This window comes from Rhinopithecus bieti, unplaced genomic scaffold (assembly GCF_001698545.2).
Source record: "Rhinopithecus bieti isolate Rb0 unplaced genomic scaffold, ASM169854v2 scaffold_11380, whole genome shotgun sequence".
Classification (NCBI taxonomy): Eukaryota; Metazoa; Chordata; class Mammalia; order Primates; family Cercopithecidae; genus Rhinopithecus; species Rhinopithecus bieti.
In genome coordinates this window covers 357,391-380,883 of record NW_016807225.1, presented here as the reverse complement: position 1 = coordinate 380,883, position 23,493 = coordinate 357,391, and the positions used below count along the sequence as shown (strand labels likewise).

The 23,493-nt window shown below is 47.3% G+C and overlaps 2 protein-coding genes across 2 annotated transcripts in view; one reads left to right on the top strand and one right to left on the bottom strand.

Moving 5' to 3' along the window:
• The window catches only part of COQ6 (coenzyme Q6, monooxygenase), a 13,316-nt gene extending 7,053 nt beyond the window's left edge, over nt 1-6,263 (bottom strand). Inside the window, exons 1-4 of the mRNA XM_017880474.1 lie at nt 5,995-6,263; nt 2,934-3,068; nt 1,117-1,175; nt 701-824 (exon numbers count right to left, since the gene is read on the bottom strand). Of these exons, the coding sequence (XP_017735963.1) occupies nt 701-824; nt 1,117-1,175; nt 2,934-3,068; nt 5,995-6,157 (481 nt within the window). The 5' untranslated portion in view covers nt 6,158-6,263. The remainder of the gene's footprint in view (nt 1-700; nt 825-1,116; nt 1,176-2,933; nt 3,069-5,994) is intronic.
• A 62-nt stretch (nt 6,264-6,325) lies between these two features.
• Nucleotides 6,326-22,748, top strand: FAM161B (FAM161 centrosomal protein B). Its single transcript, XM_017880462.1, has 9 exons — nt 6,326-6,504; nt 9,857-10,176; nt 11,566-12,116; nt 13,732-14,078; nt 15,748-15,875; nt 18,691-18,855; nt 19,427-19,526; nt 21,014-21,153; nt 22,353-22,748. Exons 1-9 carry the CDS (start codon nt 6,451-6,453, stop codon nt 22,489-22,491), a joined length of 1,944 nt encoding a protein of 647 aa, XP_017735951.1. The 5' UTR covers nt 6,326-6,450; the 3' UTR covers nt 22,492-22,748.
• The last annotated feature ends 745 nt before the right edge of the window (nt 22,749-23,493 follow it).

The following is a 23,493-nucleotide window of genomic DNA, read 5'->3' as shown; positions in this document are numbered from 1 at the left end:
AGTAGCTGGGACTACAGGCGCCCGCCACCTCGCCCGGCTAGTTTTTTGTATTTTTTAGTAGAGATGGGGTTTCACCGTGTTAGCCAGGATGGTCTCTATCTCCTGACCTCGTGATCCACCCGTCTCGGCCTCCCAAAGTGCTGGGATTACAGGCTTGAGCCACCGCGCCCGGCCTGCATAGCCTCTTTAGAAAAGTTTGGCAGCTTCTGAAAATATTAAACATAGAATTATTATGTGACCCAGCAATTCCTTAAGTATCCAGCACTGTGAAATAATCATCAGAGGATTCCTTTTTTTGAGATGGAGTCTTGCTCTGTCACCCAGGCTGGAGTGCAGTGGCATAATCTCGGCTCACTGCAAGCTCCACCTCCCGGGTTCACGCCATTCTCCTGCCTCAGCCTCCCGAGTAGCTGGGTCTACAGGCACCTGCCACCACGCCTGGCTAATTTTTTTTTTTTTTGTATTTTTAGTAGAGATGGGGTTTCACCATGTTAGCCAGGATGATCTCGATCTCCTGACTTCATGATCCGCCCGCTTTAGCCTCCCAAAGTGCTGGGATTACAGGTGTGAGCCACCGCACCTGGCCATCAGAAGATTTCTTTATGGTGGACACTGAATATTGTAAAAGAGATCCTTTCTTCCAGTAAGTCCTAAGCAGTTCACTTCCCAATGAATGCAAGATGGAAGATGGGGGCCTCACCAGACACAGCCTCCAGCTGCTTAGTGAGAGCATGCATGATGACATCATTCTCCACGATATAGCCCATATCATCTAAATTATCCTTATCAAACATTATCAGGGCCTCTGAGCAGGCGTCCCACACCTGGAAACACAAAAGGAAAGTTTGCATTAAAACCAAGAAGAAACATCACTCCAATCAGAAACCATATTGCTTTCCCAAGTGACAGAGCAGAAAATCACAATTGTCACCCTCTCTGGCAGGAAAATATAAAATTAGAAGAAGATTCTGGGAATGCTTCTCCCCACTTCCTCGGACTGTGAACCTTGTCTGATTCCTCTTACATTCACAGAACACTTGGAGAAAGTAGACTCTGATAGCTTAACACAAGACAGACCAAAACATCTTGACAAAATTGAAAAACATAAAGGGGCACCTGCATTCGCCGAAAGGCTCTGTATCTCATGTTGCAGATATGGTCCCAGGCACCAAAACCTACAAAAGAAAGGATCTATAGACCAGAGTGACCTCACAGGGACCTGGGCTCCCCCTTGTCCCTCCATCCTGTTATGTAAAGGGTTGTTTTCAGTGTTCTTCAATAACACTCTCCACTTCTATCTTGTTTGATGTTAGTACCTAAGCTACTCTGTTCCCCAGTTCCAGGTTGCATAGCATGAAAAACCACCCAGCTTCTGCCGGGCGCGGTGGCTCACGCCTGTAATCCCAGCACTTTGGGAGGCCGAGGTGGGCGGATCACGAGGTCAGGAGATCGAGACCATCCTGGCTAATACGGTGAAACCCCGTCTCTACTAAAAAATACAAAAAATTAGCCGGGCGTTGTGGCGGGCGCCTGTAGTCCCAGCTAATTGGGAGGCTGAGGCACAAGAATGGCGTGAACCCGGGAGGCAGAGCTTGCAGTGAGCCGAGATAGCACCACTGCACTCCAGCCTGGGCGACAGAGCAAGACTCCATCTCAAATAAATAAATAAATAAATAAAGACCCAGCTTCCATGATCAAAAGGTCAAATCACATAAAGTAGGGGAAATAAAAAAAGAAAACCAAATCCGCATTGTTCTTTTTCTTCATCATCCTATTGAAGTTATAAAACTCCTAAAGACAAATTTTAAAAAATTATTTTACAAAGGATTTCTAGAAACTTAAAACCATCTGTCTTTTTTTTTTTTTGAGACCGAGTCTCGCTCTGTCACCCAGGCTAGAGTGCAGTGGCCAGGCACTCGCCGGGCTAGTTTTTTGTATTTTTTAGTAGAGACGGGGTTTCACCGTGTTAGCCAGGATGGTCTCAATCTCCTGACCTCGTGATCCGCCCGTCTCGGCCTCCCAAAGTGCTGGGATTACAGGCTTGAGCCACCGCGCCTGGCCCACTGGTCTTTTCTTTTTCAAGATACAAGGTCTCGGTATATTGCCCAGGCGAGACAAACTCCCGGGCTCAAGCGATCCTCCCATCTCAGCCTCCCAAGTGGCCAGGACTACAGGTACACATGACTGTGCCTGGCCTATTTTTTATTTTTTAGCTCTTCATAGCACTGAACAGATTCATTCACTGAGGAAACATTTACTGATCACCAACTATGTGCCAAATACAGTAAAGTGGGAAACCAAACGGACAAAGTCCCTGGCCTTCTGCAGTTAACATTCTAATTGGAGAGATGGACAATAAAAAACAAACACATAATATAATGCCAGGTAGTAGTAAGCATTATGAAGAAAAATAGAGCAGGGAAAGGGGCTAGAAAGTGATGGAAGAGTTTAATTTGAGATAGGGTGATTTCAGACAGGATGGTCTGAGGGAAATATCCAGCAGACCTAATGACAGTTGGCTAACTGGTTCCACGTGTACACATTATTCATCTGCAACCCAAGAGCATTTCACATGCAAGCTCCCTAGCTTGCTAGAGGGCTTGACTCAGGATGAAGAGAGCACTGCTATTCAAAGTGAATGTTCATGATTAGTTCATATGATTTCAGTTCCACCAATTCATAATGACACAACATCACGAGTGAAGTCAACATGATGGACCCACATGCCTCAAGGATGCATTCCTGACGGGGAGTTGATGCAGTGGCAATTGCAGGGGTCCACATCTGCATTAGACTACCAATCCCACCCCCTCTCCACCCACCTCAGTGAATTCCCTCCTTGTCAGATGCTCTGATGACTCTGCCCCATGGGATACACTAGAAAGCTGAGTGGGAAAGGAGACTAGATCTTTGAAGGAGGATCTTCTACTCACTACTGAGAAGCGTCGCAGAGCCAGGAGAAATGGAGCTGACCCTGTTGCTGTAAGTTTCTGACAATTTCTCCAATACTTTCTTTGGACCCGCTTCTAGCAACAGGATTTTCTTGTCATGAAAGTGAATATCATACCCTAAAAAAATAAAAAAAAATTAAAAATTTATATCATTTCAGGAAAATCAAGTATTTCTTTTCCCATTACCAAGAGAAACAACAGAGTAACTACTTAACCCTTAGAGTATGAATTTCTTACAGAGAACATAAAGTAAACACTATACCCATGCAGAGTCCTAAGCAATAACATATACCACCATTTTAGCCATGAGAACCACCCTGCCCACCACTGTAAGCCTTCTCCAAAGACCACTACATGCCACGTGCCAAGAAGCAAGTAATGGCAAACACCTAACTAGCAAACAGAAAGCCCTAGAAAGGAAAAATGAATGGAAAAAGTTATAGTATTTAAACACCAGTTCTTTCCAATCTCAAGTATTAAAGTCACTAAAAATTACAACTCCTGTTCAAAAGAAAAAGTGGAATAAATAAGCAAAATTCAATGCAGTCTCAAGATTAAACCAAGAATAAAGACTTACGAGTTTATAAAGGCTGGTGAGGTGGCTCACACCTGTAATCCCAGCACTTTGCAGGCCAAGGTGGGCAGATCACCTGAAGTCAGGAGTTCAAGACCAGCCTGGCCAACATGGTGAAACCCTGTCTCTACTAAAAATACAAAAAAATTAGCCAGGAGCGATGGCAGGCACCTGTAATCCCAGCTACTCAGGAGGCTGAGGCAGAAGAATCGCTTGATCCTGGGAGACAGAGGTTGCAGTGAGCCAAGATTGCACCATTGCACTCCAGCCTGGGCAACAAGAGCAAAACTCCATCTCAAAAAAAAAGAATTAGAGTTTATAAAAGAAAAGGGGGACCAGGCATGGTGGCTCACACCTGTAATCTTAGCATTTTGGGCGGCCGAGGTGGGAGGATCGCTCGAGCCCAGGAGTTCAAGACCAGCCTGGGCAACATAGCAAGACCCTGTCTCTACAAAATATACTTTTTTAAAACTAGCTAGGCATGGTGGCACACCTGAGCCATGTTTGTGCAACTGCACTCCTACCTGGGGGACAGTAAAACCCTGTCTCAAAAACTTAAAAAAAAAAAAAAAAAAGTCAGGCACAGTGGGTCACGCCTGTAATCCCAGCACTTTGGGAGATCGAGGCGGACAGACCACTTGAGCTCAGGAGTCTGAGACCAGTGTGGGCAACATGGTGAAACCTCGTCTCTACTAAAAACACAAAAATTAGCCAGGTGTGATGGCGGGCACCTGTGGTCCCAGCTTCTTAGAAGGCTGAGGCAGGAGAATCACTGGAACCCAGGAGGCAGAGGTTGCAGTGAGCTGGGATCCTGCCACTGCACTCCAGCCTGGGTGACAGAGCGGAGACTCTGTCTCAAAAAAAAAAAAAAGAAAGTTAGCTCCACCCATACAGTGAGCGGCCCCTCTTGCTGCAGTACCACAGCAGCTTTTGCTGTGGAGGATGGGGCACAGGGACACACTCTGTAGAGGGCACTAGCTTCTTCTCTTTTTTTGAGATGGAGTTTCGCTCTTGTTGCCCAGGCTGGAGTGCAGTGGCACAATCTCGGCTCACTGCAACCTCCCCCTTCCAGTTGCAAGCAGTTCTCCTGCCTCAGCCTCCCAAGTAGCCATGAGAACCACCCTGTTACAGAAGTCTATGATCTGCTTTAAGTTAAATTTTGTGTATCTTGTGAGATGAGGATCATAGGGTAGAATAGCTGCCCTCAGATCAGGATGTCCAATCTTTTGGCTTCCCCAGGCCACAATGGAAGAAGAATTGTCTTGGGTCACATATAAAAAACACTAATACTAATGATAGCTGAGGAGCTTAAAAAAAAAAAATCGCAAAAAAATGTCTCATAATGGGCCAGGCATGGTGATTCATGCCTGTAATCCCAGCACTTTGGGAGGCAGGGGCAGGTGGATCACGAGGTCAGGAGTTCGAGACCAGCCTGGCCAATATGGTGAAACCCTGTCTCTACTAAAAATACAAAAATTAGCTGGGTGTGGTGGCACGTGCCTGTAATCCCAGAGGTTGCAGTGAGCCAAGATCGTGACATTGTACTCCATCCTGGGCAACAAGAGCGAAACTCCGTCTGGGGGGAGGGCGTGGGGGGAAGTGAAAAGACTACAAAATGGAAGGAAAGATTTGCAAGTCATTTATCAGATAAGGGACTTGTATACAGAATAAACAAAATAATGGCCAGGCAGGGTTGCTTATGCCTGTAATCCCAGCACTTTGGGAGGCTGAGGCGGGTGGATTGCTTTGAGCCCAGGAGTTCCAGACCAGCCTGGGCAACATAGTGAGACCTCATCTCTACAAAAAAATACAAAAATCAGCCGAGTGGTGGCGCATGCCTGCAGTCCCAGCTATTTGGGAGGCAGAGACAGGAGGATCAATTGAGCCAGGGAGGTTGAGGCTGCAGTGAGCTGTGATCATGCCACTGCACTGCAGCCTGGGCACAGAGGAAGACCCTGTCTCGAAAAATAAATAAAAATGACTCTTACCACTCAGTATTCAAAAGACAAACTGCTCAATTAAAAACCGGGCAAAGGGTCTGAACAGGCATTTTTCCAAAGAAGACACACAAATGACCAAAACACGTGTGAAAGGATATTCAACATCATTAATCATTAGGGAAATACAAATCAAAACCTGAAGATCCCACTTTACTTACACCCACTACAATGTCTATAAACAAAAAGACAATGACAAGTACTGTCCAGGATCTGGAGAAACTGGAACTCTCATATATAAATAACCCTGGGAGGACCTGCTTTCCCATGAGTAGAATAGACTCAGAACGCCCCTCCCACTTTTGACCCTACTGGACCCTGAAGCACCACACGCATTCCAGCCTGCCCTGGGGTTCCTCTAGGAGGGCAGGGGAGAAACTGTCTTTGGACAAGTCGTGCTAGGGCTCTCACGGCTCTCATCGGGTCTCCGCGGCCCAGTTTCCCGCCACTAGTAGCCTGGAGAGGAGCTTACCCAAGGCACAGGCCATTGCAGCGCCCACCAGGCCTCCACCCGACACCACCACGTCATACACTGTGTCTGCTGAGGCGCCGGACCACCTGCGGCAGGACACCAGCGGGCTGCTGTGGGCAGCTGCACCCACAGCCCCGCATCGGCTAACGAGCCGGGCCGCCATGGTGCAGACCTGCGCCGTCTCACTCAGGCCTCCGGCAGGCCCAACTAGGTAGTGCTTCCGGAGCAGAGCACTCCAATCCCGTCCCGCTTCAGCGGCGTCCTCAGAACCGGAAATAAAATGCGCGAAGAGAATAGGCCAATCGGAAAACGAACTTTGCCTCCTCGGGCGGGCTGCCCTGGAAGCCAATCAGATGTCAAAGCTACAAAGGGGTGGACCCTGGCTCCGCATAGCTAGAGCTGCAGCTGCTGCTGCCCCATCGCTGTTACAGCCGCTGCTGCCTCTGTCCAGCTGAAATGACCGTGGAGAGGCCTGAGGGAACCCCCGGAGGCGCGGAGGGGAGCCGTCAGGTGAGGAGAGAAAGAGAAGGGAGGAAGCGGGACTGCCCCCGGGAAAGGAATCCTAGAGAGGAAACTGTTTGGCGTTGCCTTGGAAACAGACAGCCGGGGCGTGTCACGGAGGGGCGTGGGGTTAAAAATGAGCGTTTAGGGACCAGGAGGCGAATTCTGATTTGGAGACCGGAACCTCTCGGACTTCATACGAGGCTCCTTATAGGCAATGTCACATAAGTTTTCGCTTATCCTGTTAGTACTCTATGACCAATTGTCGTCCCTTTTTTGTAGAAGAGAAAACTGAGGCACACAAAGATTAACAAAATTGCCCCCCACATTTGACCGGGGTAGTGGCTCACTCCTGTAATCCCAACACTTTGGGAGGCCGAGGCGGGTGGATCACCTGAGGTCAGGAGTTCGAGACCAGCCTGGCCAACATGGTGAAACCCCGTCTCTACTAAAAATTAAAAAAAAAAAAAAAAAAAAAAAAAGGCAGGCGCGGTGGCTCACGCCTGTAATCCTAGCACTTTGGGAGGCCGAGGCAAGCGGATCACAAGGTCAAGAAATCGAGACCAGGCTGGTTTCCATGGCAAAACCCCCGTCTCTACTGAAAATACAAAAATTAGCTGGGCATGGTGGCGCACGCCTGTAGTCCCAGCTACTGGGAAGGTTGAGGCAGGAGAATCACTTGAATCCGGGAGGCGGAGCTTGCAGGGAGCTGAGATCGCACCACTGCACTCCAGCCTGGCGACAGAGCGAGACTCTGTCTCAAAAAAAAAAAAAAAAAAAACAGGTGTGGTGGCGCCTGCCTCCAGTGATCCACCAAGGCCTTCCAAAGTGCTAGGATTACCGTGAGCCAGTGCGCCTCGAGGACCCCAAATTCTTAAAGACAGAAAGTAGACTTGCGATTGCTTAGGGCTGGTGGGGCGGGGTGTGGATGGTTAGGGGAAATAGGGAGTGACTACTGAAGAGTATGGCGTTTATTTTAGGGGCGATGAAGGTGTTCTAAAATTGTGATGGTAGTTGCACAACTCTGTGTATATATCAAAACTACTGAATTGTACACTTTAAATGAGCGAATATATTGTATAGAAATTATATCTTAATAAAGTTGTCTTTAAAAAAAAAAAGAAAAAATGTGCCCAAGATCGCACACTCTTTGTAGCAGGGCCAGGGCTAGGGTGCATACATACCTCTGACTCTTACCCTGGATTTTAGTAAGGCTGGCTCCTCATCAATCGTCAATTCAAAGTTCCTCCACAATGAAAAATAAAAATCAGCCCAGGACTGAGAAAGTATAACTCAGACTGTCATAGGCATAGATAATGCCAACGGCAAGAGCATCAGGAAACAGTGTTTCAGGTCCATACTATAGGTGCAAAATTACTAACACTCCTTCTTCCAAAGGATACTGCTTACTGATCAATTAGTTATCCACCCTACTTTATTCTTCTCACCTTTTGAACAAGAATTGCCTTTGGGCAGGGCCCAGTGGCTCACGCCTGTAATCCCAGCACTTTGGGAGGCCAAGGCAGGCGAATCATTTGGGCTCAGGAGTTGGAGACCAGCCTGGGCAACATGGTGAAACCCCGTCTCTACAAAAAATTTAAAAATTAGCCAGATGTGGTGGTGCGTGCTGTAGTCCCAGCTACTCGGGAGGCTGAGGTGGGAGGATCATCACGTGAGCTCAGGAGGTTCAGGCTGCAGTGAGGCATGATTGCACCACTGCACTCCAGAACCTGGGTGACAGAGCAAAATCCTGCCTAAAAAAAAAAAAAAGCTCAATCATTCACTTACTAAATTGTCCCCACTTCATGACAACACCATTCCAGAATCAATCAGGGAAGCTGGCCAGCCCTATAAAAATCACACCTCCGACCCTAAGTTCCCTATGGTTTTCCATAGTGTCCTGCAGCAAGTTAATAAACCTAACTGATGTACCGATTACAAGTACATTCTTAATAATCTTAATCTGATAGTCTTTTATCAACCAAAAAGCTTTCCATAGGCAATCTTTTTTTTTTTTTGAGAGGGAGTCTCTGTCACCCAGGCTGGAGTGCAGTGGTACAATCTCGGCTCACTGCAAGCTCTGCCTCCCCGGTTCACGCCATTCTCCTGCCTCAGCCTCCAGAGTAGCAGGGACTACAGGCATCCGCCACCACACCCGGGTAATTTTTTGTATTTTTAGTAGAGATGGGGTGTCACTGTGTTAGCCAGGATGGTCTCGATCTCCTGACCTCTTGATCCGCCTGCCTCGGCCTCCCAAAGTGCTGGGATTACAGGCATGAGCCACAGTGCCCGGCCAGCACTCCATCTTTTTATAACCTCACAGTTGTTTATGGTTTTCATGGAATTTATTATCATCTTATATTGTCTGTCTTCTCTTACTACAGTGTAGGCTTCAAGGGAGTAAGGATCTTGTTTGTCTTGTTCTCAGCCAAATGCCCAGTGCACATCAGGGACCCAGTAAATATGGTATGAATGAATGGAGTACTGAAAAAGTTAATTGTGTGTCCTGCTTCTTAGGACATTGCTCTTCCAGCCAGACCATACTGTCTCTCTTGTTAATCATCCATTCCTTTTTTTTTTTTGAGATGGAGCTTCGCTCTTGTTACCCATGCTGCAGTGCAGTGGTGCAATCTCATCTTACTGCCACCTCTGCCTCCCAGGTTCAAGCGATTCTCCTGGCTCAGCCTCCCCAGTAGCTGAGGTTACAGGCACCCACCACCACACCCAGCTAATTTTTATATTTTTGTAGAAATGGGGTTTCACCATGTTGGTCAAGCTGGTCTTGAACTCCTGACCTCAGGTGATCCACCTCCCTCGGCCTCCCAAAATACTGGGATTACAGGCATGAGCCACTGCTCCCAGCCATCATCCATTCCTTGACAGAGTGCAAATTAGCTAGAACATGAGGAAAGCAGAGGAGTAGAGACAAGGGAAGGGGGAGAAGGAAGATGAGCAAGAAGTAGGTAGAACCCAAGTAAGGCAGAGTGCGGCCATCATCATGGGCAGGATTCCTGGAGCGCAAGGGTCAGAATGCATGGTACAGGTGAGGGACTCTGTAAAAGCTTACTGCACTGTATGGCGTAGGGAACCAACTTCAGCTCTTCACTTCCTTCTCCATCCCTTCAATGAAGCGCACTTCATAGACCAAGTTGTGAAATGTCTTTAGAGCAAGAAACACATCTTATTTTAAAAAATTCCTCCCCAAGTATTGGGATTACAGGGATGAGCCAGCACACCTGGCAGACCCCAAATTCTCCCCAGTCCCTAATATACGGAGGCTTATTCAAAGTGAAATTAAGTTATGATTTGAATACCTTTGAAATTATTGTTTCACTCACAGCCTACTTCTATTCTATTTTAGATATTTTCCCCCAGATCCTCCCCAGACACAGAGGCAGGAGAGGAGCTGTCTGGGGATGGGCTGGTTTTGCCCAGGGCCAGCAAACTTGACGAGTTCCTCAGCCCAGAGGAGGAGATAGATTCTACTTCTGACTCAACTGGGAGCTTTTACCAGACCTTACACATACTGAAGCAGAAAGGCAGACCGTGTCTGTTGGAGTCTCTCTTTCAGTCTGACCCAGAGAGTGATGAAAACCTCTCTGAAGATGAGGAGGACCTGGAGAGTTTCTTCCGAGACAAGGGCAGGGGGAAGGTACAGGTCCAGTGCCCCCAGGCTCTCAGGTAAGGCACTGCAGCTCCACGGCCGCCTCACTCCACACCTCCACAAAGGTCACATCGTGTCTCTGGGCTTCATCTTCCTCTGTAAAGCAAAGAGCACTTCTGCAAGTTGCCATTTACTGAGGCTGTAGCTCAGAATCAGCTTTTGGTTCCAAACAGGTGTTCCGATTCCTCCCCAGGAATCCTACATCACTTTGGGCAACACTTAATCCAGTGATGCACTGGAATTAATTAAAGGGAAGCCTTACCTCAGGTGCAGTGGCTCACACCTGCACTCCCAGCGCTTTGGGAGGCTAAGGCAGGCAGATCACTTGAGGTCAGGAATTGGAGGCCAGCCTGGCCAACATGGTGAAACCCCATCTCTACTAAAATTACAAAAATTAGCCACTCGTCGTGGTGTGTGCCTGTAATCCCAGCTACTCAGGAGGCTGACACACGAGGATCCCTTGAGCCCAGGAGATGGAGGTTGCAGTGAGCTGAGATCATGCCACTGTACTCCAGCCTGGGTGACAGAGCAAGATTCTGACTCAACAAATAAAAATAAAATAAAAAATGGGCCTGGCATCATGGTTTACGCCTGTAATTCCAGCACTTTGGGAAGCTGAGGTGGGTGGATCATGAGGTCAGGAATTCAAGACCAGTCTGGCCAAAATGGTGAAACCCTGTCTCTACTAAAAATATAAAAAAATTAGCCAGGCATGGTGGCGGGTGCATGTAATCGCAGCTACTCGGGAGGCAGAGGCAGAGAATTGCTTGAACCTGGGAAGTGGAGGTTGCAGTGAGCCAAGATCACGCCCAGCTTGGGCAACAGTGCAAGACTCCATCTCAAAAAAAATAAAAAATAAAAAAATAAAAAAAAATACCGGGAAGCCTTTCCTAAATACACTTTCCCTGAGAATGACATCAAAGTACCTTTATCTTGGTCAAGTCTTAGAAAGTAAATATTTAATGAGATAAAGTGTACATTATCTCATTACCTTATCTCATTTAATATTTACTTTCTCCTCCAATAACCTGGTTAGTAGACATTAATTTTTGTCATTCTATGTAGAAGGAAATTGAGGTTTTAACAGAACCTTGCTCAAAGTTTGAAGCAAGATTTAAACCCAGGTCTGTCTGACTCTCAAGCTCTACTCTGCTCATTGTTCTCTCTCATATGAAATATTAGAGTGCAAAGTGGCAGTTCTGGGATCAATTCTGAGAAGAGACTTTCCTTTAGGGCTGCCAGGATTGTCTGTGGGAAGGTCGTGGACATAGAGGCCTGTGGGGCTGTGGTGTTAGGCCAAGCAGCCAGCTGTGACCAGTGGGAAGGGAGGACTGGGGAGGAGGTCTGGAGGGAGCAGGGCCTCCTGACTGCCCTGTCCTCCACACGTGGATCTGCTTTCTTCCCAGGTGTGGCTCCACAAGGCGCTGCAGCTCCCTGAGCAACCTTCCCTCCAACATTCCCAGGGCTCCCACCCAGCCACCCTCAGGCTCCCGGCCTCCCTCCCAGCACAGAAGTGTCGGCTCCTGGGCATCATCCATTACTGTTCCTCGGCCATTCCGCATGACACTGCGCGAGGCCCGGAAGAAGGCCGAGTGGCTGGGCTCACCTGCCTCCTTTGAGCAAGAGAGGCAGCGGGCCCAGAGGCAGGGCGAGGAAGAGGCTGAGTGCCACAGGCAGTTCCGGGCACAGCCTGTGCCTGCACATGTCTACCTGCCCCTCTACCAAGAGATCATGGAGCGCAGCGAGGCCCGAAGGCGGGCAGGGATTCAGAAGAGGAAGGAACTGCTCCTCTCTTCCTTGAAGCCCTTCAGCTTCCTGGAGAAGGAGGAGCGACTAAAGGAAGCTGCTCGACAGAGAGACTTGGCTGCCACAGCTGAAGCCAAGATCTCCAAGCAGAAGGCCACCAGAAGGATCCCCAAGTCCATTCTGGAGCCAGCCCTTGGGGAGAAACTCCAGGGTAAAGACATCCTTGCCACCTTGCTACCTCCTGCCTTGGGGGACCAATTCCACCGTAGGGATTTAGTCAGGGCCCAGGGGTTGGCGTGGCTTGGAGATTTGCTGCTTGGGTGGACCCACTAGAGGCTGCACGTTTTGTGCAGGCCATCGGGGAGGGTTAGGTCTGTCTACACAATAGGGGCCTGTATGGAGGAAGGACTGAAAGGTCCCACAGTGTCCCCAAGGCTCATCCTGTTGACAGCTGAGTGAATGCACATGAGGGCCTCTGCACCAGCAAGAGGTGCAGGAATAGAGAACAAGTGAGACACCTGAGGACCAGCTTGGGCTCATGCCACCACCAGCATACTGCCCTGAGATGCTCCTCCATGGCCCCTTCATCCTGGTGAGGTGGCATCAGTCACTGAAATTACCTGGGGGATGATTATTTATACATTTCAAAAAGTATAGCTCCAAATAAGGGGCTCAGACTTTATTCACTTTTCAGTAGCATGTGCCATGCTCCAGGCACTGTGCCATGGTGAACACACAGACATGGAGTTTGTAGACATGTGAGGACAACAGATAAAGACAAATACATACAAATGTGGTGAGTTAGTTACAAGGATTAAAGGGGGAAGCATGGAAGCATATGTCAGAGGGACCTAACCTGGGGATTGGTGAAGGAAGGGAGCAGTTAGGGAAGGTCCCCTAAGAAAGTGGGTCCTGGGGCTGAACTAAAGGAGGGGCGAAGAGGGAGGAGAAGTGGAGCAGGCAGAATGTGGCATGGAGGGGAGAGAAAGTGGAGCATCTGCAAGGGCTGGAAAGGTAGAGGGCTGAGAGAAGAGGGAGTGGGAAGGAAGAGGCAGGCATGGGCTAGACATGAGGAGCTTTGCAAGCCACGCTAGCGAGTCTGGACTTCATCCCAAGGGCACAGGAGAGCCACTGAGGGATTGAGGCAGGGTGACCCATGATCAGAAATCTAGTTCAGAAGGATCCTTCTGATTGCTGTGTAGATAATCCAAGAGGGCAGCAAGACTGGAGGGCTGCTGAGCCAAGAGGAAGCTATTTCACAGTTCAATTGAGAAATTATGCAGCTGGTTGCAGGGATGAAGAAAAGAGGATGGACTGGAGAGAGGTTAAAGAGGAGGAAGTGACAACTTGTGACTGATGAGAGACACGGAGCAGTCAGTGATGTGGGCAAAGGGCCTGGGCAGCTGGGTGGATGGTGGGGCCTTTCTCTGAGATGGGGAAACATGGGAGAGGAGCAGGTGACTGGCGCACTTCCTCTGCTTCATCTCTAAAGAAGCAGTCATAGAAAGTGCTCAGTGAGTGTAGATGGTCGCTGCTTCTGCAGCCTGACTGGCACAGGCAGTGGTGTTCTGGATGACATTTATTAACAAGCTCTCCGGAAAAAAGCAAGCAAGCTGGTTTGTAATGTTTGTTATTTTCTGTGGCATAAATACTCCTATTAAGGCCACCTGCAAGCATCGCACAGGATGTTAACGTGTCAGAATTCCTGAAAAGTTCATAGTTGCCTCCAGTACACTTACAGCTAGCGTGTAAAGGAGGGAAGGTTCTCCAACCCTGTAGGTTTCATGCCTGGTCCTTTCTTACCCATCACCATCCTTTCTCCACAGAAGCTGAGCTCTTCAGGAAAATTCGCATCCAGATGAGAGCCCTGGACATGCTCCAGGTGGCCTCTTCCCCTATCACCTCTTCTAGTAACCGGGCTAACCCACAGCACCGCACAGCCACCCGAACCCAGCAGGAAAAGCTTGGGTTTCTGCACACTAACTTTGGATTCCAGCCTCGGGTGAATCCTATGGTCCCTGACTATGAGGGCCTTTACAAGGCCTTCCAGAGAAAAGCAGCCAAAAGAAGAGAAACCCAAGAGGCCACTCGCAACAAGCCCTTCTTGCTGAGGACCTCCAACCTGCACCACCCTCAGCGGCCCTGCGATGCTGCCACCACTGGAGGGAGGCCGGTGAGAGCCCAGGAAGCTGTGGGAGGGTCAGGGCTAAGGCCTGAAATACAGGGTGGGGCCAGGTCTTTCTGGAAAGCACTTCTCAACAAGGTTTTCCTATCTTTTTTTTAAACACCAGCTCAGTTGTAAACAGATTCACTTTCCTATAAACTCCAGACCACAGCCCAGCCTGGGCAACATAGAGACCCCATCTTTTTTTTTTTTTTTTTTTGAGACAGAGTCTCGCTCTGTGGCCCGGGCTGGAGTGCAGTGGCCGGATATCAGCTCACTGCAAGCTCCGCCTCCCGGGTTTACGCCATTCTCCTGCCTCAGCCTCCCGAGTAGCTGGGACTACAGGCGCCCGCCACCTCGCCCGGCTAGTTTTTTGTATTTTTTAGTAGAGACGGGGTTTCACCATGTTAGCCAGGATGGTTTTGATCTCCTGACCTCGTGATCCGCCCGTCTCGGCCTCCCAAAGTGCTGGGATTACAGGCTTGAGCCACCGCGCCCGGCCGAGACCCCATCTCTTAAAAACAAAACAAAACAAAACAAAACAAACATTTGTCACACGCGGTGGCATGTACCTGTAGTTCAAGCTATTCAGGAGGCTGAGGTGGGAGGACCACTTGAGCCCAGGAATTTCTGGCTGCAGTGAGCCAAGATTACGCCACTGTACTCCAGCCTAGGCAACAGAGTGAGACCCCATCTCAAAACAACAACAAAAAACAGGCCGGGCATGGTGGCTCACGCCTCTAATCCCGGCACTTTGAGAGGCTGAGGAGGGCAGATCATCTGCAGTCAGGAGTTTGAGACCAGCCTGGCCAACATGGCAAAACCCCGTCTCTAATTTTGATAAAAATATAAAAATTAGCTGGGTGTGGTGGCGGGCGCCTGTAATCCAAGCTACTCCAGAGGCTGAGGCAGGAGAATTGCTTGAACCTGGGAGGCGGAGGTTGCAGTGAGCTGAGATTGTACCACCGCACTCCAGCCTGGGCAACAAGAGTGAAAGTTCATCTCAAAAACAGAACAAAACAAAAACAAACCATAGGGACACTTCTCGTCCTCCCTTGCTCTAGAAGGATTTCACAGAAATAAGTCCAAGCAGGCCTGAGAGGCAAGGAGTTGGGATCAGTTGTTGATGTCCCTATACCAATTCCAAGGAACTCTTGGTCATTTGACTAAAAACTTTAGGATTGATATCCAAGTCTTGGGTTGGTTACGAAACTTGAGATCTCATTATCCTTGCCTTATTCCCAGGAAAAAAAAAAAAAGATTCTCATTTTCAGTCCTTCAGTTAAATTGAATCCTAGTAAAGATAGAAAACGGCTGGGCGTGGTGGTTCACACCTGTAATCCCAGCACTTTGGGAGGCCGAGGCGGGTGGATCACCTGAGGTCAGGAATTCGAGACCAGCCTGACCAACATGGTGAAACCCTGTCTCTACTAAAACTGCAAAAATTTAGCTGGGCATGGTGGCTCACAAACTGTATAATCCCAGCTACGTGGGAGGCTGAAGCAAGAGAACTGCTTGAACCAGGCAGGTGGAGGTTGCAGTGAGCCTCAATTGCGCCACTGCACTCTAGCCTGGGCAAAAGAGCGAGACAAGACTCTGTCTCAAAAAAAAAAAAAAAAAAAAGATAGAAACTAATCACACATGCTGTCCCACCAATACCAGCCTTTGTTTCTTCTAGGATTCCCCACAGCCACCAGCTCCACCCCTGCCAAGGAGTCGTTCTCTGAGTGGCCTTGCTTGCCTCTCTGCCAACACTCTCCCTGTGCACATCACAGATGCCTCCAGGAAGAGGGAATCTGCAGTCAGGTGAGTGGTCAGGCTGCACAAGACCCATGCTCTGATTCTGGCCCCAAATGCTGGAAACCTCTCTACTGAGGGACCTCCTTTCCTGTTATCAGAGACACCTCAAGGGGTCAAAGGGAATTTTCTGATCAGGACAGGAACAATTGCGGTTCTCCACACCTGGGGCTTGGAGAACAGCTAGCCATCATTCAGCACATATTCACAGTGGGCTTATTCTGTGCCAGGCACAGTGTTAAGGCTGGAGATCTTAGAGAACCTACAGTTTATTGTCTAGTCTGAAATAGAGAAAAGCAAAGAAGCAATGGCCGTATTTTTTGAGTAGTGCAATGATGGGGGGTAGAGGGGACTGTGAGGGCACTGGGCAGCCTGGAGCAGGAGGGTCTTGTCTTGTGGAATAGATGTCTAAAGTGAAACCTGAAACCTGAAGAACAAGGAAGAGTTGGCCAGACAAAGCCTGGAGAGAAGGAAGGTTCCAGACAGAACATGGATAAAAGCCCATGGATGAGAGGAAGGGAGTAACAAGGAACAAGAATTCAGAGAAGCATGCTAGCAGGTGGCTGAAGTTGCCACAAAGATGAGACATCCATTGCATAGATTTGAGATTCTCTGAGATTCATCTTGGGAAGATGTCAGAGTCCTTTGGGCAGCAAGAGCCTGCTTATTTTTAACTCTTCAACTCACCTGACTCTGTTACGATGTTGTTCTCATTGAGCCAGCCCCCAGCAAGGGTTCTTCCACCAGGCTTCGGAGCTGAAGTAGGCAAGAGAGGTCATGGTGTAATGAGCAGCTTAGGCCAGGGAGAAGACTAATGTCTTACTGCCTTCCCATGGGGCATGTAGGGGAGTACTCAGAATCTACTTGGATCCTTAAGCCCCACAGCATGGATTGTAGAAAAGTACTTACAGTCCAAGGGATACTCCTTTCTTCTTCAGACTTCAGTTAGACCTACTAAATCAGGGCTAATTGCTCAGTATCCTGAGGGCCCAAGAACCCAGGCCTCATGAACAAAGAGGCTGGCCCACCTATGGAGGACATCCACAACTGCTTTCCAGCCACAGGGAATCTGACATATGAGCAGATTAAATTTGCATGTCCTTCCCAGTCTGTCCATTTGAATGTAAACATCCAAATAGAAGAGTCTTGATTGATTTTCCTTTTGGAAGAATTCAGCATATTACCTTTTAGATAACTGAACAAACTAAGTGCTACAAGTTGAAACCAAATAGTTTGCACTGAAGGAGGCTCATTTCCAGTTCTCTCTGAATATGCAGATTTGTATTCCCAAAGGACCATGAACCCAGATACCTTCCAGCCCACTGTTTACAGCAGAGTGGTCAAGGCCAGAGGCTTGGGAGCCAAAGATCCTGGTCCAATAGAGGCTTTTCCACTGGCATGCTGGGTAGCTTTGAGCAAGTGGCTTACCTCCTTTGAGCCTCAATCACCTCCCCTATAAAAAGGGGATTTAGTATTTATCTCATACAGCAGTTAGGAGGACTACGTGAAATGTAATGGTACTTGATTCCTAATAGGGAACTCAGTAAATGGCAGCTATTAGTATTATTTTGGATCAATAGGTGAAGACCTATTGAGTGTTGGGCTATTTAAGTAAGGATATATATATATTTTTTCGAGATGGAGTCTTGCTCTGTTGCCCAGGCTGGAGTGCAGTGGCGCAATCTCAGCTCACTGCAACCTCTGCCTCCTGGGTTCAGTGATTCTCCTGCCTCAGCCTCCCATGTAGCTGGGATTACAGGCATGTGCCACTACGCCCAGCTAATTTTTTCTGTAGTTTTGGTAGACATGGGGTTTCACCTTGTTGGCCAGGCTGGTCTCGAACTCCTGACCTCGTGATCAGCCCACTTCAGCCTCCCAAAGTGCTGAGATTACAGGCGTGAGCCACCACGCCTGGCCTAAGTAAGGGTATTTTAACTGACATTTCTCCAGTTCAGTAAATGCACTTCTCGGGTAGGAAGTCACTATGTCCCTAGTGCTGGAAAGGCTTCATCTGCCAGTGCATTTAATCCTAGAATTTTATTATTTTTTAAAATGCCAGTTGAGGTAAATTACATGCCACATTCACTGAAAACACCAACTTACTTTCCAGAAAAGGTTACTAAGATTGCTTTTATTTTATTTTATTTTATTTATTTATTATTTATTTTTTGAGACGGAGTCTCTCACTGTCGCCCAGGCTGGAGTGCGGTGGCGTGATCTCAGCTCACTGCAACCTCCACCTCCTAGGTTCACGCCATTCTCCAGCCTCAGCCTCCCAAGTAGCTGGGACTACAGACACACGCCACCACACCCAGCTAATATTTTGTATTTTTAGTAGAGACGGGGTTTCACAGTATTAGCCAGATGGTCTCAATCTCCTGACCTCGTGATCTGCCCGCCTCGGCCTCCCAAAGTGCTGGGATTACAGGCGTGAGCCACCACACCCGGCTATTTTACATTTTTTTTTTTTTTTTTTTTGAGATGGAATCTTGCTCTGTTGCCCAGGCTGGAGTGCAGTGGTACGATCTTGGCTCATTGCAACCTCTGCCTCCTGAGTTCAAGCAATTCTCCTGCCTCAGCCTCCTAAGTAGTTGGGATTACAGGTGCACACCACCACACCCAGCTAATTTTTGTATTTTTAGTGGAGTTGAAGTTTCACCATGTTGGCCAGGCTGGTCTTGGACTCCTGACCTCAGGTGATCCAGCTGCCTTGGCCTCCCAAAGTGCTGGAACTACAAGCATGAGCCACCACGCCTGGCCTGAGATTGCTTTTCAGTATGCCCAGGTTGGTAATCTATACTCTCTTTCTGCCTCCTCCCTTTAGAAGTGCACTTGAAAAAAAGAACAAAGCAGATGAGAGTATTCAGTGGCTGGAGATACACAAAAAGAAGTCTCAAGCAATGTCCAAATCTGTGACCTTGCGTGCAAAAGCCATGGATCCCCATAAAAGCCTGGAGGAAGTGTTCAAAGCAAAACTGAAAGAAAACCGGTCAGTATCCCCTATGTGTCAAAAGGGGTGCTTGCCTTGGGATCCAACAGACCACTGGCCTGTTGCCAGAAAATGCAAAATGGAGTTACTGGGGTAGGTAGGCTCCTGTAATCACAGCGGCGGGGTCATGATTTTCCAAGTCAGATAGGAATTTACAATGTACATGAGAGTTACACTGCTTAACTGGAAATGAAGGGTATTCGGGATTAGAAACGATGTAATTTTTTTTTTTTTTTTTTTTTTTTGAGACAGATCTGGCTCTGTCGCCCAGGCTGGAGTGCGGTGGCGCGATCTCCACTCACTGCAAGCTCCGCCCCCCCAGTTCACGCCATTCTCCTGCCTCAGCCTCCCGTGTAGCTGGGACTACAGGCGCCCGCCACCGCGCCCGGCTAATTTTTCTTTTTTTTGTATTTTTAGTAGAGATGGGGTTTCACCATGTTAGCCAGGATGGTCTCGATCTCCTGACCTCGTGATCTGCCCGTCTTGGCCTCCCAAAGTGCTGGGATTACAGGCGTGAGCCACCACGCCTGGCCTAGAAACGATGTAATTCTAAAAATCTTGCTAATTCCAGGAACAATGACCGTAAAAGAGCGAAAGAATATAAGAAAGAACTGGAAGAAATGAAGAAGCGAATACAAACAAGGCCGTATCTCTTTGAACAAGTTGCCAAGGTAAAACTAAGCCATCATTTGTTTTCTTTCTGCCTTAGATAAAAGGCTCTGAGAAATTAGGAAACAATTTTAATATGTGGGTATTAAAATTTCCTTGAGGCCCAGAAATTCTGATTTCATTACTACCTTCTTTTCCCAAAATAAATAGTATAGTAGAGAATGCTGCTTGTGTTGATTTCATCCAAGAGTGGACTCCAAAGGCATTGGTAAAGGGATATTTCACTTCCTAGAACTTTCACTGTAGTCTAGCATTCAGAGTTCATCAAACCCCAGAGACACAGGGACCATTTGGCTCTTTCTGCGCTCTGGAGCCACTGTTCACAGTGCTGGAAAGGTCTCTCTCTTCTGCCTGTGCTGCTGGCCCTGGGCCTCCCCAGTCTCTAGAGCTATGGCACATTTATAAGTCTCCAAGGATTAGGATGCCCACAAACACCCCACTGGCTTTTTCTAGACTAAGTGGCTTTCAGGCTGGAAGCCTGAAATTTTTTTTTCTTCTTTTATTTTGTATGCGTGTGTGTGTGTGTGTATGTGTGTTCCTTGTGGAGCAGGGCTAACCCATAGGCAGTGTACCTAAAGTATCCTGGAAGACTATCATTTTAAGATATTCTCTATAGACTTTTAGGGACATTGGACTCAGCTGAGATCTCCATAAGGATGTAAGGATGCCCTGGTTCTGCTGCATTAGGCTCTGTGGATCCCTTTCCTCTCCAGTTTCAGACAAGTTGGGGCTCCCTAGTGACCTAGTTCCAATGGTGGGGCATTAGCTCCATCTTATAGTTAGTCTAGGCATTTGCTGGCTCCACTTCCTCCTCCCGCCGTAAATCTTTCTCCTCTCACACACACAAGCACACATGGTCTTGGATTTACTTAGCAACCTGCATTGTTCAAAATCTCTCATGCTTCTTTATGTTAATGTTAAGCAGGCTCACTCTTCAGATCTCAACAGGTCTTTCACCTGTCTAGGAAAAATACAAAGTACTCTATGATGTTTTTCTTGGAATACTTAAACAAAAAATAATAATCTTCTGGTCCACATGCAGACCATCTGTCCTTCCATTAAGAGTCTTGGTGTAGCTTATTTTTTATTTTAGTGCTCCTGATAATGCTTTGTTGCTTTAAAATCTTAGGTTTTTAGTCCATCCTTTTAAATCTGGGTCTCATTTGTCTCCCAAAAGTCTAAGTCATTGCTTTTCAAAATTTTGGCTCCTAAATCAACAGTTTGGCATCTCTGGGGAGTGTCAGAAATACACAATTACGGTCCTCATCTGACACCTACCAAATGTGAAATCTGCATTTTAACAAGACCTCAGGTGATTTATACCCACATTAAAGCTCAAAAACAAGGGTTAAATAATTTTCATGCAAATCCGTGCCCCATAATAAGGGTGGTGGTGGTAGTGGCAGTATTGTAAGAATACTGATTAAGTACTTTAGAATTGTCTGGTAATTCATAAGATAGCTACAACAGATTAATTTCCATCCCACAGGATCTAGCCAAGAAAGAAGCAGAACAATGCTATCTAGACACCCTGAAGCAGGCTGGGCTGGAGGAAGACTTTGTGAGAAACAAGGGTCAAGGCACTGGGGCTGTTCAAGAGAAGGAGACCAAAGTCAAGGATTTTCCCAGGTAACCTGAGATGTTGCTGTCATTCTGCAGCTTTCTAAATTGTCATACCCAGTAATACCACTGGGAGGAAACTTTAGAATAGCCACTGGTATTTTGAGATCATAATCCTATATTTATATAATATTAATAAGTAATCCAGAGATCTCCCTCCAAGTAACACGTTTGAATTTAGACAGTGGTGTAGTTGTGAATAAAATCTGACAAATTATGTTTCGTTTTCTTCCATTTTGAAACAGATCATTTTCCAATTCCAGTTCCAATTCCATGAGCCGAAACTATTTCTACTTTATTTTTGAAGAAAAATCATGTATATTTTGACTTCTTATGAAACTATAAAACTGTTTTCTAGCATTCCTTAAAGGTAGCTCATTAGTATCACCTTCTCCATAACCCATTTTGATATTGAGTCAAAGGACGAAAATAGTATCTATCTCCACTATTCTCAATTGTTTTGTATCTTAGAGCCTAGCAGCCCCTACCCTAATTCCTATCTGTTTTATACCCCTAGAAATTTTCCTTTACATCCCATATAAAATAGTAATAATGTTGATACTTTTTTTTCTGAGACGGAGCCTTGCTCTGTCACCAGGTTGGAGTGCAGGGGTGCAATCTCGATTCATTGCAACCTCCGCCTCCCAGGTTCAAGCAATTCTCCTGCTTCAGCCTCCCGAGTAGGTGGGACTACAGGTGCCCACCACCACGCCCAATTATTTTTTGTATTTTTAGTAGAGATGGGGTTTCACCTTGTTGGGCAGGATGGTCTTGATCTCTTGACCTCGTGATTCGCCTGCCTCAGCCTCCCAAAGTGCTGGGAGAGACCATTCTTAAACCTTACACAGTGCTTTAAGATTTTCTTTTTTCAGACCGGGGACGGTGGCTCACACCTGTAATCCCAGCACTTTGGGAGGCTGAAGTGGATGGATTGCTTGAGCCCAGGAGTTTGGGACCAGCCTGGACAACATGGCAACCCCCATCTCTACAAAAAGTAAAAAGAAAAAAAAAATTAGCTGGGTGCAGTGGTACATGCCTATAACCCCAACTTCTTGGGAAGTGGAGGTGGGAGGGTTGCTTGAGCTGGGCTGTCCACGCTGCAGTGGGCCGAGATCACGCCACTGCACTCCAGTCTGGGTGAGAGTGAGACCCTGTCTGAAAAAAATTTTTTTTTGTTTTTGTTTTTTGTGTTTTAATTTCTTCTGCAGGTTCCAAGAAACTACAAAATTCAGCATCAGAGATCCAGAGCAGGGTTTAGAAGGATCTCTAGAACAGCCTGCAAGTCCCAGGAAAGTACTAGAGGAGCTATCTCATCAATCACCAGAAAATCTCCTATCACTTGCTTAATCACTACACTTAAAATCTCTGCTTTTGAAAAATATTAAGCAGCTAACTTGGGTTTGAGTCAAGGCAGGAAAAACTTGGTTTAGAGCCATGGCTACTGCTAGAAGATGGGGCAATGAGAGTAGCAGGTTAATAGGCCGGGCGCAGTGGCTCACGCCTGTCATCCCAGCACGCTGGGAGGCTGAGGCTGGCAGATCATCTGAGGTCAGGAGTTTGAGACCAGCCCAGCCAACATGGCAAAACTCTGTCTCTACTAAAAATACAGCTGGGCGTGATGACACGTGCCTGTATTCCTAGCTACTTGGGAGGTTGAGGCAAGAGAATCACTTGAACCCAAGAGGCAGAGGTTGTAATGAGCTGAGATCATGCCACTGCACTCCAGCCTGGGCAGCAGAGCAAGACTGTCTCAAAAAAAAAAAAAAAAAAAAAAAAGTAGCAGATAACAGGTAATGTTTGAAGGAAATCAAAATGGGGAGGCCCAGGTAGAGGGATCATAGCCTAGAGTTAAGGGTTCCTGCTTTGTGCCTCACATTTAGAGAATAGGTACAGAAAAGACAGCACAGGCCCAAATGCCTATAGGGGCTAGTGCAGAAACATAAATGCATCAGTGGAGTGGGTGTAGACAGTAGGAGACGGTAGAGACTGTAAAGTATCAAATCCTGCTGGAATATAGGCTCAGAGTTACTACATCAGCCACATTTTCATCAAGCCAGAAATTTGTATGCTACCAACCAATTTAAAAATTACTTAGAAATATTGTATGGGCAAAATAAAATATATCTGTGTGTCAGATTTAGCCCATGGGGGATGAAAAACTTACAACTTCTAGTACAGGGTTTCTTATCCTCAGTGTTATTAATATTTTGGGCCACCTAATTCTTTGTTGAGGGTTGGGGAAGGGAACTGTCCTGTACATTGTAGAACCTTTAGCAGCATCCCTGGCCACTACCTGCTAGATGCCAGTAGTACCCCTCTCCCCAGCTGTGACAACCAAAAATGTCTCCA

Excerpts from the sequence above, each read along its gene's own strand:
- FAM161B (XM_017880462.1), top strand. The coding sequence starts at position 6,451 with ATGACCGTGGAGAGGCCTGAGGGAACCCCCGGAGGCGCGGAGGGGAGC. Across the intron at positions 10,177-11,565 it reads CAGTGCCCCCAGGCTCTCAG|GTGTGGCTCCACAAGGCGCT; the intron begins GTAAGGCACTGC and ends CTTTCTTCCCAG. Across the intron at positions 12,117-13,731 it reads CCTTGGGGAGAAACTCCAGG|AAGCTGAGCTCTTCAGGAAA; the intron begins GTAAAGACATCC and ends CTTTCTCCACAG.